This window comes from Chionomys nivalis, chromosome 20 (genome assembly GCF_950005125.1).
Source record: "Chionomys nivalis chromosome 20, mChiNiv1.1, whole genome shotgun sequence".
Classification (NCBI taxonomy): domain Eukaryota; kingdom Metazoa; phylum Chordata; class Mammalia; order Rodentia; family Cricetidae; genus Chionomys; species Chionomys nivalis.
The window spans coordinates 42,865,230-42,882,131 of record NC_080105.1 but is presented as its reverse complement, the minus strand read 5'-3'; the positions used below and the strand labels follow the sequence as shown (position 1 = coordinate 42,882,131).

At 45.5% G+C, this 16,902-nt stretch overlaps 1 protein-coding gene across 1 annotated transcript in view; it reads left to right on the top strand.

The window, feature by feature from the left end:
* Nucleotides 1-1,347: 1,347 nt before the first annotated feature.
* Nucleotides 1,348-16,902, top strand: part of Fut10 (fucosyltransferase 10) — a 59,567-nt gene continuing 44,012 nt past the window's right edge. Inside the window, exons 1-3 of the mRNA XM_057752716.1 lie at nucleotides 1,348-1,467; nucleotides 8,922-9,257; nucleotides 13,494-13,788. Of these exons, the coding sequence (XP_057608699.1) occupies nucleotides 9,177-9,257; nucleotides 13,494-13,788 (376 nt within the window). The 5' untranslated portion in view covers nucleotides 1,348-1,467; nucleotides 8,922-9,176. The remainder of the gene's footprint in view (nucleotides 1,468-8,921; nucleotides 9,258-13,493; nucleotides 13,789-16,902) is intronic.

Here is a 16,902-nt window from a genome sequence, read left to right as displayed (position 1 = left end):
ACTACTTTAAACTGGGCATTGTATGCCTTTAATCCGGCACCAGGAGGCAGAGGCCAGCCTGGTCTACAGGGTGAGTTTGAGTTCCAGGCCAGCCTGGTCTACAGAGGGATTTCCAGGACAGCCAGGAGAAACTTTGTCTCCAAAAACAAAAACAAAAAACAAACAGAAAACTTCAGATGCCGTGTTTTTTGTTTGTTTGTTTTTTTGCAAATAGTCTGGCTGTGTAACATACCTGTTAGGATCTGAATGCTTAAGTTGATAGTTTGAAGTGGGCGCCCCTACCTTTTCATAAGGGGTCAAATCTCATTAGTCACCAAGGTGTCCCAGCTCCCAACACCATGGGCACCAGGAATGTGCGGGCATCTAAAACACTGAGCCCATAGCAAACCCCTGCTGGGTGCTTTGGTTTAATTTAGTTGAAAGTTGACTTTATGGGGCCGGAGAGATGGCTCAGAGGTTAAGAGCATTGCCTGCTCTTCCAAAGGTCCTGAGTTCAATTCCCAGCAACCACATGGTGGCTCACAACCATCTGTAGTGGGGTCTGGTGCGCTCTTCTGACCTGCAAGCATACACACAGACAGAATACTGTATACATAATAAAATAAATATTAAAAAAAAAAGAAAGTTGACTTTGTGTTTCTGTCCTCTGAGAGAGTGAGGGCAGTTTCCTGAGACTTTAAAAGTGTTAGGTTTTACACATCAGAGAGGACCTGGCAGCGATGCTCTCCAGGCAATCCCTCAGTCCCTGTTACTGGGCCCTCCTAAATGACTTACCCCACTACCTACGCTAAACTTCTCTAGCCGAGGGCTGCCCTTCCCAATATAATCCAAACATTTGGGTGGCCACTCTCTTTGTACCTTTGGGCTTCCTGGCTGCTGCACCTGGTTTCCCTCTTCCCGTCTCACTTACCCTCCTCTCCCCATCTCCCTACATGTCTCAAGAGTCTTCCTTTCTTGAGAAGCTTTTTAAAAATATATATATATATAATTTATTTTTATTTTGTGTGCATCGGAATTTTGTCTACATGTATGTGTGGGTGAGGTGTTGGATCCTGGAGTTAGAGACAGTTGTGAGCTGCCATGTAGATGCTGGGAATTGAACCCGGTTCTCTGGAAGAGCAGCTCCAGGGGACTTTTATAGAGAACTTTCCAAACTTTTCAGGACCTGAGGGGTTCTTGAGCCTTCGGCCTTGAGGTACGCGTGAGGGGGCGGTCCAAAGTTTTTTGAAGTAGAGACCGGGAGTTTTTAAACACAGCATTCATGAAAACGTGGATCCTGGATTCTGTAGGCTAACTGGGGCGGGATGATCCTGAAGCTGCGCCTGCCATTCCATCTTTCCGGGTCTTCGGGAGAGCTCTGGAGCCTAGATAGAAAATGAGGACCCTGGGGTGCACCGAGCGTCGCGCACCCCAGAGGCTGGTTGAAGTACATTGATGGGGACTTGTTTTGATTTTCGAAAGCCTAAGGTGAGTCTTCTGGGCTGGCGGAGACTGGGGCGCCTGTTGGAGCTAACTGAAGGGCTGAAGGATATCGCTGCTCTGCGCGGAAGCGGAGTGTAAGAGAAGACAATTTGCTGGGCCCTGGCAAAGAACCCATGTCTACTGGGAGAGCCTAGAAACCCTGGTGCCGCTTTTCTAGTCAGAAACGGGGTGCGAGCTGATCTGGCCTCTGAAAGCACCGGAGCCTTGGGTTCGGGGAGCAGGGAGGAGGAGCATGGTGTCCCGAGGGTATGATTTAGTGCTCTTTTTGGTGGGGCCGGGCGGCAGCCCAGCTTTCTTTGCAAGGCCCCAGGAAAAAAAGTCTCACTGCCCCCCCCCCCCCCCCCCCCGCGCGCTGTCTTGAGAACTGCTCCCTGGTACCCGGGTGCTCATCGAGAAACACTTGTTGATAGAATCTTGTGCCCAGCGAGTAGCAGTTTTGCCTTTCCTGAGGTGGAAACTTTGTGCATTTAGTATATTCTTTGGAAGAGTCTCTGCAGAAGCTGGCTTTATCTACACACAAGTTGTTTTTCAGGGCGTTTGTACCCAGCTAGGGCTCTCAATATGAGACTCATGTCGTATCATAAGATGCAGAACCTGTTCAGGACCTTAATGTCTTCAAATGTAGCTTCTTTTCTCTCGGATGAAGTGCCGCACCCCGCACAAGCTTGGGCCAGAGATGTCCTACCACAAACTCTAGTCTTGCATCTCTGGCCCATCATACTCTCAGATGGAGTTCTTGCAGGCAGGGCCAGGATTGATGTCTGACTTGAATAAACAGCTCAAGTGTTTGAACACTCGAGTTTCCATCCCCCAATACAGGCAGCACCGTGGTCTCTGTCTTATACCTACCTGTCTCTCAAATGCTTTCCGAGACTCTTGTTGTGCTCAATCGCCTGAGGTGTCCATGAACACATCAAAGCATATGCTGGTGGCCTACCAGACTCTCCCAGCATCCCTCAGTCCCAACCTGTTACAGAATTCATCTGGCTAGTATATCCTACCCCTACCCTAAACTTCTCCAGCCCCGGGACTGGTCTAGGCTACCCTCCTCCAGCCCCTTTTTCTCATATAACTCAGCCATTTTGTCAATGACAGCCCTCTTGGCCTCTTGGTCTCCTGTCTCTCCCCTCTCTCCTCCTCTCACTCCCCACGTGGCTCAGTCTGCTAGCCAGGTCCATTCTGGACTCTCAGATGTCCCTGCCTCTGACTATGCTTCCTCTTATTGACAGTAAACCTTCTCCTCCACCATACCCAGGAGCAGCAGTGTCCTCCTTTTGTTTCTTGTTTCCTGTGTCTCTTACGCTCATTCTGGATTCCAAGGTGGGAGAAAGCGATTTAGAGGCCAGCCCAGGCTATGTAGCCAGATGCTGTCTTAGAAAAGAAAAGGAAAAAACAAAATAGAAATCCAGAACCCCTCTCTTGCCTCTAAGCCAAAGGCAGTGCATCAGATGACCAATAAGGTGTGTTAAAATTCTGAAATTGTAATAACTCATCTGCTTTCCTGCTAGATGGCAGTGTCTAATAGTGAATCAAAGACTCCATTGTTACTGTGTTATTGCTCACTTTGTATTCTTCAAGGACCAAAGTAAAGCAGTTGCCAAGTTTGTTCCTTTTTTTTTTTTAATTTATTTATTTATTATGTATACAATATTCTGTTTGTGTGTCTGCCTGCCGGCCAGAAGAAAACACCAGACCCCATTACAGATGGTTGTGAGCCACCATGTGGTTGCTGGGAATTGAACTCAGGACCTTTGGAAGAGCAGGCAATGCTCTTAACCTCTGAGCCATCTCTCCAGCCCACCAAGTTTGTTCTTATAAACAACATTCACAAACCCCTCCTTAGGATTATATCTAGGAAAGAAGAGGAAAAGGTTATAATTTGGTCCATGTTACATGTATGTATAAATTTGGCATTGTACAAAAACCTTCCCAGCCTATATTTAAGTGCTTTTATAGTTATATAGAGTTGGTTTTCCCAAGAAACGTAGCATATCACTCAGCTTTCATCATTTTACACCAAACGCCTTCTCCCCCCAGGTTCATGTCTGCACATTTGGTTCTCGGCTGATGATGCTGTTTTGGGAGGTTGTGGAGCCTTTAGGAGGCGTGGCCTCAGTGATGGAAGGAGGTGACTGTTTTGCCCAGATTACGGAGTAACCCCCAAACCATCTAGGAGACAGAACCCTATGGTTTTTGGAGCCTGTCCTGGAACTAGCTCTTGTAGACCAGGCTGGTCTCGAACTCACAGAGATCCGCCGGCCTCTGCCTCCCGAGTGCTGGGATTAAAGGCGTGCGCCACCACCACCGCCCGGCCAGAACCCTATTCTTATTAAGGTTTGGTCTCGGACTCTCAGTGTGTCCAACTGTTGTCACGGTCTGGGGTGGGGTTTTTATAGTAGCAGAGGTGGGGGTGAGGGATTTCCGAGATTCAGGACTCCTGATTGGCTGACATTTGTCTAGGGGTGTCCTGGTGAAAAGCGATGGGTGTGTGTTGGCCGGTGATCCTATCTACAATGGTTGGAATTTCTCTTGTTGCCGGGTGGTCTTTCTGAACAGGTATTGCTTTAGTGTAAAGTACCGAGATTCCGGCTTCTATTGAGCTTGTCATGGCTGGGTCCTACAGCGTCTAGGGGTGGACTGTGAAGGTGATGTTAGCCATTGGTTCTGATTTGTGGGAGCAGTTACCGCCTGGGACTCCCATTACCGCAGAGGGAGTTCTTTGATCCATCATCCTTCTCCAGCAGGATGAACCTAAATCCTTTGAAATGGAAAGCCAAAGTAAGTCCTTCCTCCTGTAAGCTGTTACTGTCAGGCTTTGTTTTCCTTACAGTGACAACACGTAGTGAATACAGGGAGCATTCCCGAAATGGGCTTTGGAAAAAGGAAACATTAAGCTTATTCTAATTGACATGCTTTCTAAATACTTTTTGAAAAAGCTTATGTAAAACCTTAGTTTAAAGAAATAAATACTTAAAAGGAGAACGGAGCTGGGCACGCCTTTAATCCCAGCACCCTGGAGGCAGAGGCACAGGGATCTGTGTGAGTTCGAGCCCAGCCTGATCTACAGAGCAAGTTCCAGGACAGCCAGAGCTACACAGAGAAACCCTGTCTCCAAAACAGAAACAAAACAAAACCACAAAAATAAAAGAAACAAAAAACAAAAAGGAAAATAAAAATAATTCCAATCATGTAGGTCAATGGTAGATCATTTGCCTAATTAGTGTGTTTGAAGCCCTTAGTTCAGTACATAGCCCCTCCCCACCCCCAGAAGTCTTGGGAAATGTCTAGAATGTCTACGACATTTCCCAAGAGGTACTGGTGTTCAAAGTTGGTTCAGCAGTACAGAAAAGGCAAGTTACATTCTGGGAGCAGCAGGAATACAGACCTCGAGGAGGAGACCAGGGAAGTAAGCTAGAGAAATAAAGTGGGGTACACATCCATGTTATTTTTCCGTGTTAGGGATGAAGCACAGGGTCTTGTGTATGGTGGGCAGATGATCTACCAATGAGCTACAGCCCCATACTGGGCCTCTTTTTAGAACCTTTGCAAAAGCATGCACAGACTTCAGTAAGATTTTCATTCTAGAACATTAATTTATAATTAGCTGAGTGCAGAATCCAAGGGGCTGGGGCGGGGAAGAACACCAGTTTTGGGGCTGTGAGGGCAACCACCATCAGGATAAATGAGGAGTCTTGATGTGGCCTAGTTGAAAGGAGGCAGTAAAAAGTGCTTGAAAATAAGACACATTCCTGCCAGCCTACCATGACATTTCTTTCTAAGGACGGCCACACTTTAAGGGGTGTACAAGAGATTTTTGTTCGTTTGTTTTGCTTTCAAGACAGGTGCTCTTAGTGGCTGCAGCTGAGCACTTGTATCCTGTGAGAACCCCAAGAGCAGGCCAGTACAGATACCCCAATACCAACGAGACGGGCAACCCTGGGTAGTGTACACCAGCCATGCATGTGATGCATTGCAGAAACTCAGCTCTTAGAGTTAGGAGTTGGTTAGTTAGAGACCATTTTAGACATTATATACCGTGGCCTATAAACAGATACATTCCCCTGTCCGGGAAAAGAATATTACGGGGCATTGTCCTGAATGACTCAGGTTCACCCCGGAGGCAAAGATGAAACAAACACAGGGAGCGTCCTCCTCTTGGGGTGCCATCACATTGGAGCTTGAGGGCTTTCATGGTGCTCTCTGTGGGTCCACCTGTCTTCACCAGTTGGAGGACTTGTGACTTGATGACACGCTCCTGGCTAATTACTAGCATGGGTTAGATTGAGTGCTATTATTGTAAATGTACCCTAAGGCCTGGCGGGTTGCTGACAGTGTAATTCACACACTGGAGGCTGCTCCTCAGTGGTGAATAGTTAATCACGGCCAGGTTCCTGACACCTTCCTACACTCCTGCAGCAGGAAACTAACTTGAGGTTCTCTACATGCAAGGGAATTTGTACTCTTGAATTATTTGTTGGTAGTTGATATGACCGATTAAAAATTGCAAAAAGGCCCTCCAGCCGTCCTGAGATCTTAGCTATAAATATATCCCAAGCTAGTTTCAGAATCTCTACCTTCTGTTTTCCTTTACTCTCGACCTTCCTGTCCTAAAGCCGCCACTGTTTCTGGTGTCTCTTTCCTTTCTATTGATCTTGGAGTCAGGTGACCTGATTTAGACCCACTGCTAAAAATATGATCGCAGGCCAACTGCTTAAATTTAGTGAGGCTTAACTTTAGTTTTGTAATAACTGGAATTAATAATACCTACCTTGTTTTTCCAAGGTGGTTACAAGTAATATTAAATGAAATTACTGATTTAAAACTCTTCAGAAAATGTTACAGTCTTAAATTGACTTTTAATGGTTTATATGATTGTGTATGTGATTGGTGTGGGGGTGAATGTGGCGGTGTGTGCCAGCGGGTACCTGTGAAGGTCAGAGGACGGTTTTCTGGAAATTGTTTCTGGTCTTCCACCACAAGTTCAGGGATCGAACATAGGTTGACAGCTTTTCATGATAAATCATTTTACCCACTGAGCCATCTTGCTGGTCTGAGGTGGCGTACTTTTATACTCATCTAAGATGTTATACCCTACCTAATCTGGGTCATATTAATTATAGCTATAGTAAATTACTTTTGCACATACAATGAAAGTTTAATACCCTCCCTGCCATGCAGGGGAAAGGATGAGGTTTATTACTTACAGTGAATCCACTGAGGATCAGAAATACTTAGTCACTTCCCCAAATTTATACGGTCTGAAAGGCAGACCCGAACCTGGGATTCAAAGTGTTAGGTCCACATCTGATGTAGCTAATAGCTATTAATATGTGCTGAATAGAATCCTGCAGGGCACTTCCGTGGTTCCTAGAGCCTTTTGTTCCCTTTCTCTTGGCCCCATCAGATGACAGCTGTTCTTCACAGACTCGTTTGTTCTCTGTGGTAGCATCATTTCGTGTGACTTCTATAGCATTAACGTTCAAAACTAGGAAAGAATGCATGAATGTCAGAGCTAAAGTGGTTTCTGGTTGTAGTACTTGCCAGAGTTATGATTTTGTAAAAGACTAAGTTTTTGAGATTATAATATAATTACATGTGCACATAATTCATCATTTTCCCCTTCCCTTTTATCCCTCAACCCCTCTCATATATCCCCCTGCTCTCTCAAATTTATGGCCTTTTAAAAATTGTTATACATGTGTGTGCATAAATATATGTATGTATACACACACATACACATATATAAAGCCAACTCAATCTGTATAATGTTACCAGCATGAATAGGGCTGACTACTTGGTACTATCATCAATTTTTTTTTTTTTTTTTTTGGTTTTTCGAGACACGGTTTCTCTGTAGCTTTAGAGCCTGTCCTGGAACTCCCTTTGTAGACCAGGCTGGCCTCGAACTGTATCATCAATTTGAGGACTCTTCCATGGCGAACACCATTTCTCCTGTTCCCAGAATTCCTTGCTTGCCTACTGTAATTCTTTGGGGTTGGGACCCTATGAGATTTCCCCTTCTATGTTAGCATGTATATTGGTATTGTCTTTGTTCAGGTCATGTTTAGGCAGCCATGTTGGTGAGACTTTTATCCCTCACATTTCTAAGAGACACAGTCTCACAACTAACTTCCTGTTCTTGTGGCTCTTAACAATCTATCCTAAATTTAGTAATCAGTCAATAGAGGGGCTTGAGAAATGGCTCAGGAGTTAAGAGTTCTTGCTGTGGATTGGGTGGCCCAATCCAGTGGGTGGCCCACAGCCTTCCTATAACTCTAGCTCCAGTGTATCCAGTGTCTTCTATGGCCTTTGTTGGTACACACACACACACACACACACACACACACACACACACACACACACGAGTTCACAAACAGACACAAGCACATACACACAAAAAATAAACCAAAATAAAACAGTCATGAGAGAGGAGCATGCTGTTAAGATACAGGCTCCTGACCTCTGTTCCAATATTATCTTTCTAGTTCATCTCCATTTCTGCATCCTGGAGACATGTGACTCAGACTTAGAATCCAGCCTTTAACATACAGTGTCCTCTATTTCTGCCTCAATTATGCCTCCATAGGACTTTGCCCAGGATGTCGGAGTTACGGCATATTGGGGATAAAAAGCATTCATGGTTACCATCCTGTGCCTTTTAAGAGGTTTTGTTTTTCTCTCCTGAGAAGGTTGGGAAGATTACTCAGTCAATACACTGCTCACCTCAAATGCACAAGGCCCTGTGTTTTATTCCTAATACCCCATAAATCTGGGCATGTTAACGGATGCCTATAATCTCATGATTTAGGAGGTCGAATCAGGTGGGAAAGGGATGAAGGGGTTCAGGGCTGTCTCTGGCTACAGCAGGGAGTTTGAGGATCTGTCTCAAAAACACCAAAAAAAAAAAAAAAAAAAAAAAAAAGCAAGCAGCCAGTTCAGTTCAGATCCCTGGAAAACTTTGCTTTCTTGTACTTCCCACAAAAGACTCATCAGATAACCCAGTAAGCAGAATCCCTCCCTGATCTGGTGGGTTTCTTCAGTTGATCACTATCCCATCATTAACCAAAACCTGAGCCTTTATTATTTTTTTTTCCTCCACCCTTTTCAGAAGTGGGCATGTGGTCTATTTCTTACTCCTTTGAGACCTGGTTAAGAAGTGACTTCATCTAAGTAACCCTGGAATCCAGTCTTCTAATGGCAGAGAAATTAGGGGAAGATTCGAGACGTGGGATTTGATGGGGCTGTGTGGCCTTGGGCAAGTTAGGTAATCATTCTGGTCTCAGCTACTTTCTTTCTGAGTGAGGTGTTAGGCATATGTATGATTAGGTATTCAATTTAGTGAGGTATACGATCTGATCTAAAAGGTTCCTTCAGTGCTTTTATGCACTAAACCTATGTCTATCAGCTCATAAGACTAAAAGATTATTCATTTGTTGCAGTGTTTTTGGATGGCGCTGTGTCTGAGGACTCCGACTGCTCTGATAATAGCCTGAGAAGACGGCATGCTATTCCTTCCCAGCGCCAAGCCGGACCCATTCTGAACCTTGGATCTCAGTCCTTCATGGAGACCAGCTCCCGGCAGGAAATTGGCACCCAGATGGTTCCTCCGTGTGAAGTTGTCTCTGGCTGCGGACTGACTCGAGGACACCTAGTGGCCAGGCCAGCCCTTTCTCAGTCATCCGGAACAGGGCAGCATGGTGCGGATTCAGAGGCGGAAGCTTCTGGCATCTTGCCTGTGCATGACAGCTACTGTCTTTCTGATGGTCACACTGCAGGTACTGGGAATCTGGGCTGTGTAGAGCGGGTTCGTTGCTAGGCCCTTAGCAGCCCCTTCCTCCCCAGTTCCCTTCCCTTTTTTCAGAGAACTCTGAGTAATTGATGTCTGCTTAACTTTTCTGCATCCTGAGCCCATGCTACACAATACAAAAGAGAACACCCTAGTTCTGTTTTTCTTCTCTTATTTTCCTGTGTGTGTGTGTGTGTGTATGTCTGGGTTTCTTCTGTGTAGACCAGCATGGTATGGAACTCCGGATACTCCTAAAGGAGCCACCATGCCCATTTAGGAGAACATTTTCTCTTTTCCTTTTTAGAATTCTCTCATGTAACCCAGGTGAACCTCAGAATTGATACGTATTCAAGGATAACCTTGAACATCTGATTTTCCTGCCTCTAATGCCCCAAGTGTGTAACTATAGTCATATGTCATCATGTTCAGTCAGTTTTTTAAAAAAATATATTTAGCCGGGCGGTGGTGATGCACACCTTTAATCCCAGCACTTGGGAGGCAGAGGCAGGCGGATCTCTGTGAGTTCAAGACCAGCCTGGTCTACAAGAGCTAGTTCCAGGACAGGCTCCAAAACCACAGAGAAACCCTGTCTCGAAAAAAGCAAAAAAAAAAAAAAAAAAAAAAAAAAATTATTTAAAAATTGTTCTCGTATAGTATATTTTGATTGTGTTTTTCCTCTCTTCCAACTTTTCTCCAATCCTTCCTACCTATCCAGCTGTTTGTTTTCTCTCTTAAAAAAGCAGAGAAACACAAAAACTAAAATCAAAACAAACAAAAACAAAACCAAAAAATGTTAAAATGAAACTAAAAGCCCACAGGAAAAAAATGGAGCTATTTTTGTGTTGGTGTGGAACCTGCCATGCAGTGTGGTTGATCCATCCCGTGACACCCCATTGGAGAAAATTTATTTTTCCATTGCCAGCTTGTATCAAGTCTAGATAGCGTCTTAGTCAGGGATGGGAGCCAGAGTCCAGTTTCCTGTCTCAGTGCTGGGACAGCATCTGCTCGACTCTGTGCAGGTCCTGCGCATGCGGCCACGGTCTCTGTGAGTCCATATGGGTGTCAGTACTGTTTTGTCTGGAAGACGCCATTACCTCTGGCTCTTTCTGCTCTTCCACGGAGATCCTGACCCCTGAGGTGAGAGGTTTGATGACAACATCTCGTTTAGAGCCGAGTGCTCCAAAGTCTCTCACTCTCTGCACACTGTCCAGCCATCAGACTCTGTGTTGCTTCCCACACACTGCAAGAAGAAGCGTCTCTAAGCCGGACTGAGTAAGGCACTGATCTATTGGTGTGAAAGGATGCATTAGGAGTCATTTTATTGATCTGTTCCTTTAGCAGGACAATAGTATTCATAGTTTACCTGTAGGCCCGTGACCTATCCAGTCTGTTCTTGGATACCCTAGCAGTCTCAGCAGTTCTATTTGAAAAACGGGCCTTACATCCAATCAGAAACCGATCGGTTACTCCCATAACTGTTGTGCCACTGTTGAACTGTTATATTGTGCAGGTAGGTAGCTGGTATAGGTTGCAGGGTTTGTAGCTGGCTGGTATTGATCATTCCCTTTTTCCTCTGATAGTATGCAGAGCACCTTCCAGTACTGTGGATGCCAATCAATAGGGGTGAAGCTTCTAGTTGGTCCGTAGATGGATGTCTCAGTGTTCAGTGACATAAGGAAGTGCATTTTCAGCAGTAGGGCCTCACCACCAGTTTGTGGAGAGCAACTAGTAACCTTGGTAATAGCCTGGGGCCAGCTCTGTATAGCTCTGGCCTCTCTGCTTTGGTTGGCATCAGAGGCCAGCGACATCAACAGAGACCATGGTTGTCAAGCCAGAAACACAGCCGTGAGTCCCAGCAGCAGCTCAAGGCTGGGTGTCATCTTTTTTTTTTTTTTTTGGTTTTTCGAGACAGGGTTTCTCTGTGGCTTTGGAGCCTGTCCTGGAACTCCCTTTGTAGCCCAGGCTGGCCTCGAACTCCCAGAGATCCGCCTGCCTCTGCCTCCCGAGTGCTGGGATTAAAGGCGTGCGCCACCCACCGCCCGGCTGCTGGGTGTCATCTTGATCCTGGGTGGCAATCAAGCCACTCCCCTCAGCCCGCTCCCTTCCTCTCTCGCCTCATCAGCTATGCCTCTGTCCACAGGCCATGAACCAGCCTGTCTGTCTGACTGTCTTCCTGTCCCTCCCTTACTACAGCATTCCATACCTCTGCTCACTCATATCGTGCCCATCCGACTGGTGCTGCAAGGTGCCAGGTGGGCCCATGTTTTCTTCTCGGAGCCCGTGTTTGGTTCTTGTCCCACTCAGTTCATCATGATGCTAGGCTGGACCATGCTTCCTTATCACAAAGAGATTATTATAGGTGCAGGCGGGCTCTTGGTAGATGCATCTGGTTGAGTTTCACCTACCCCGGCCACATGGCATGCTGCTGGAGTCCACTGGTGGGCCGGAGTTAGACCCTTGCAGTATGGTTTTCTTTTTTCTCTAACAAATATGGATCATTTTTCTTTTTGAGACTGGTTTGGTAGATCTGTCCCTGTCCCTGTCTCTCCTGCCCAGATTAACTTCAAACTCACTCCTGTTCTAGGGGCTCATGGAGTTTTGACAGTCTATTCTTTCTTTTTCTTTAAGTTACTGGTTGTACATTAGTAAGAAGGAAGGTCAGATGAAGAGAGGGATCTGGGGCTGTAAATTAACTTCCTCCCATCAAGCTTTTGGGAGAAGAGCCATATTATTATATTATAGAAGTGCCGAGGAAGCTCTTGGCAAGGGCTGACTTGGTTTCAGTCCCTTAAAGCTAATGTATTTTTTAAGTCTTCTGGAATAGCGCTTGGCTTTCATAGAGGAGGTCCTAACATCTTAGTTGGCATGGGTGCTGTTGAGAATCTAGTCGAAGTTTTACTATTTCCTTAGGGGAGTTATGGACTCCAGGTGATGTGTGGTGGTCAGTGGCCCAGGAATAGCAAGCCCATTGAAAAGGAGCTGCCCTTGGTTACTGGGTGTGTGTCCACTTGTGGACACTATTATTATTAATATTAGTGCTATTATAATGGAATTGCGCTATCTTAGGAGCAGTTTGCTGATAAAAAGATGAATTTGATTCTTTCTTGCTTCCCTTTTTTGGTATAAGATCTCACTCTGTATCCCATGTTGACCCTGAACTTGGTATCTTACTGCCACAGTCTCTTTTTTATTTGTTTTTGGTTTTTTTGAGACAGGGTTTCTCTGTGTAGTTTTGGACGCTGTCCTGGAAATTGCTCTGCAGACCAGGTTGGCCTCAAACTCATAGAGATTCACCTCTGCCTCCTGAGTGCTGGGTTTAAAGGCTTGTGTCACCACCGCCCAGCCTCCGCCTCAGCTTCTTAAGTGCTAGGATCACATGTATATACCATCGCTCTGGCTCTAAAATAATCTCTCTAGTGGAGGGCATGTGCCAGGATGAAGCCCATGGCTGCTAGTGTATTGGGCAAGTATTCCAGCACTGAGCTACGCTGCAGCTCTTCCTGTCCCTTTCCTTCTGTTGGCCTCCTCAATGTTGGACAGCACAGTCTCCAGAGCTTTGAGAAACAAATTCTTATAGCCTCAGGTATTCTGTTATAGCAATACCCAGTGGAACAAGACAGGAGGTTATCAAGAATTGTCCACTGAGGTCGAAGGTAATCACAATAGGTCATTAAAACCAGAGAGCCTTTCCTGGATTTCTTCACAGAGGGGGCAGTGTCAGGCAAGAGGAGTGGTGGCAATAGATCTGAAGATTGAACATGGGACTGAGAGCCAAATAAGCATTGTGCACTATGCCTAAAAGAAAAAGCAAGAGGTACTGTCCCACAGGCTCTGTAGAGGATGTTGCTATTCTGGCCCTTGGATTTTAGACTATGTGCCCGTCTCTAGCTCCTGCCCTCCAGAACCGTGTGGTTGTAAATGTGTCATTTTAAAGGAGTTGTGGTAGCCGGGTGGTGGTGGCGGCGCACGCCTTTAATCCCAGCACTTGGGAGGCAGAGGCAGGCGGATCTCTGTGAGTTCGAGACCAGCCTGGTCTACAAGAGCTAGTTCCAGGACAGGCTCCAAAACCACAGAGAAACCCTGTCTCGAAAAACCAAAAAAAAAAATAAAGGAGTTGTGGTATGTTGTTACAGAAAACTGACAGGAAGCTAAATCTTAGTCAGTGAGAGCTGTGTCGAATGAAATGGAAGCATCAAGTTCTGATAATGGTTGTCTTCACTCTCAGGTCGTGGTTGAGCTTGGAAGATTTGAAAGGAAGAAGTTTAAAAACTCCAATCTGCAAGATGAACATAAAAGAGTGGAGGAAGAGCCTCACCGTCTCCACCTGTTTCCTGAAAAGGAAGCCCTAGCCTTGGGTGTGAAGAACACAGTGGACGTTGGGAGCTACCCCATTGTGCTGTGGTGGTCCCCGCTGACAGGGGAGACTGGCAGGCTGGGCCAGTGTGGGGCAGACGCTTGCTTCTTCACCATCAACCGGACCTTCCAGCAGCATCACATGACCAAGGCCTTCCTCTTCTATGGTGAGTTGGGCTTCTCCTTCCTCCTTTCATCTGTTAATGTCTTGTTCAAAGGCGAGTTACTACTCATCCCGAGAGGCCAGAGCTCTCCTTGAATATATATTAGAACACCTGATTTCTTCAGTGTTGGCTATGCGGAAGGCCGGAGGCATTGAGCAAATTTCAGACAATCCTGGTCAACTGTGCTGGTTTGAATAGGAATGGCCCCTCTTGGCTCATACTTTTGAATGAATGGTCCCCAGTTGGTGGACTATTTAGGAAGATTGAGGAGGCGTGACCTTGTTAGAGGAGGTTTGTCACTGGGGGTGGGCTTTGAGGTTTCAAAAGCCCGTGCCAGGCCCAGTCTCCTCTGTCAGGTCTTAGCTACTGCTCCAGCACCATGTCTACCTGCCTGCCTGCCATCGTGCTTCCCACAGTGATGATCATGGACTAACCCTCTGGAACTGTAAGCAATCTCCCGATTAAATGCTGTCCTTTATAAGCTGCCTTGGTGTAGCTGGTTGTTTTACCCTTACTCTTCGGAAGGGCCCCAAGTAAAAACACACAGGGTTCTTATTACTTATAAATGCCTGGCCTGAGCTTTGCTTGTTTCTTGCCAGCTTTTCGTAAATTAACCCTGTCTACCTTTAGATTCTGGGCTTGCACCTTTCTCAGTTTTGTGTATCTTTGCTTTCCTTCTTATTCCATGTCTGACCGTGTGGCTTTGTGACTGGTCTCTTCTTTTCTTGCTCCTTGATATTTTTCTCCCCAGATTTCTCCTCCTATTTATTCTCTCTCTTCCTGCCAGCCCTGCCTATCCTTTCTCCTGCCTTGTTATTGTCCGTTTAGCTCTTTATTAGACCAATCAGGTGTGTTAGGCAGGCAAAATAACACAGTTTCACAGAGTTAAACAAATGCAACATAAAAGAACACAACCCATCTTTGCATCGTTAAACAAATGTTCCACAGCATAAACAAACGTAACACATCTTAAAATTATATTCTACAACACCTCGGTCATGAGGTCTCTTTGTATCAGTAGAACAGCAACTAAGACACCAGCATAGGCTTGGCTGGATGGGCTGCTCAGTGGTTTCATAGGTGAATGCAGTGCTTACTAAATCTGTTGCGTGGAATTTGGTATTGCTGACATCAGTTGAAATATCCATTCGTGATGAAGGCAGGGAATTTTGATGATCACGACAGACATGTAAGTGGACATAAACAAGCATGATGTTGTTTATTTCTTTGACGTTAGATTAATCAGAATAAAAGAGTGGCTGAGGAGAGAGCTAAGTCATTAAGGTGATTGCTATGGAAACTTTTCTGTCGCTGTGAAGAGACACCATGACAAACGCAACTTAGAAAGCTCACGGTTTCAGAGGGTGGCAGAGTCCGTGACCAGCATGGTGGGGAGCATGCAGCAGGCAGGAAGGCATGGCACAGGAGCGGTAGCTGAGAGCTTACATCTTATCCAAAAGTTGGAGACAGGGAGAAAGAGAAAGTCATCCGGAATGGTGAGGATTTTTGAAACCTCAAAGCCCATCCCCAATATCAGCTCTGCAACAAGCTACACCTCCTAATCTTTCCCAGACAGTTCCACCATCGCTTTGGGGTAGCATTGGTTGAACCATCTCCTCAGCAACCAAATTGGATGTTTATTCACTGAGAATTGAACCAGAGCCTCATTTATGCTAAGTAAGTGCTTTGTCACTGACTTTTTTCCTCTGCCTACAAGTTTTGAAACAAGAAAAATAATACTGAATATTGTAGATGCTATTAGGAATCTCCAGTAGACATTTATTTAAGCGTAGCAGTGGCTTCTGCCCAGGGAAACAAGTTGAGCACCTATGCCTTCCAACACACACATACACAGACACACACACGCACACACCCACACCCATTGTGCACAGTGTGCTTTAGCCTCCCTCTTCCTTCTCAGGCATTATATAGAATCTTGTGTTTTTATCAGTTAACAATTGCTCTTCTGGGTGACGGTTTCCTTCTATCCTGGCAGGAACGCAAATAGCTGGGACTGGTAGGATCTGGTAAAACAGGACTCTGCTTGGTGGCTGTCCAGGACTGCAGATCTGTATGCCCCACACTTAATTTTCTAGTCAGGCTAGGGCCTGTGTTTTGTCAGAGAGCAGACCACTTTCCCTTTAATTTATACAATCCTACATTTCTGGAAAATTCAGTGTAAGTTTCTGGAAAAGTCAAAATAAAACTAGTCTTATTTAAACTATTTTTATCAATGTTTTGATAAATTCACACCATGTATTTTCAATCATATTCATCCTGATGTGACGAATTTCTATGTGGTAGTCTTAAAGCAGTCTATTCTTTTGTCCTAATAGCGGGCTGAGTTGGGCAGTCTTGCCATTTCTTAGCTGATGATTTGCTCTTGAGATGCTATGTGAAGGGTCAATTTAGAGATCATCGATTGAACCTTAACTGCATGAATTGCGGTGATGTCCACCTTATGGGCACTCTGAAGTGCCACATACTGACTGGGGACCAGACCAGATCTTACCTGGATTCCTCTTCCAGGAGCACCTGAGGTCGTGACTTCTTTTCCTCACTTGCTGATGGAGGGAGTCCAGAGATAATTCTCTCCCCACCCAAAGAGGGAAGACCACACTAGTAAACTCTGTGTACCGCACCGTCTTTCCCTTGGAAACACAGTTTCCAGTTTATCTTCCCATGGCCATGGGCGATTCCTCTTTTATACTAAGTTCCACAAAGGTGTATCAGAGCCATCTCTGTCTTCTCACCAGTCTCTACTCATTCCCCAGAATTCCTTGCATTCCACTTCTTGCTTGTTTTTCCCAGACTCCCCTGGTGTAAAATCGTCCCTACTGCTGAATAAGATCCATGGCCGTCAGCTCAATGATGTCTGGTGAATTACTTAATGGAGAAAGTTAGTTAAGAAAGAAATTAAATCACAAAGCAATAGCGCCCAGATTTTCTTCAGTTATGGTTTAACCTTTATCAGGGCCCCTGGCTCTGATGAGTCACTCGTGAAAAGATGTGTGATGTCGCAGCTTGAAGCAAGTCCTCATTCTAGTATTTATGGCAGGATGAGTCTCTGCCTACCCAGTATTTCTGGCTTCTCACCTTTTTTTTTTTTTTTTGTCT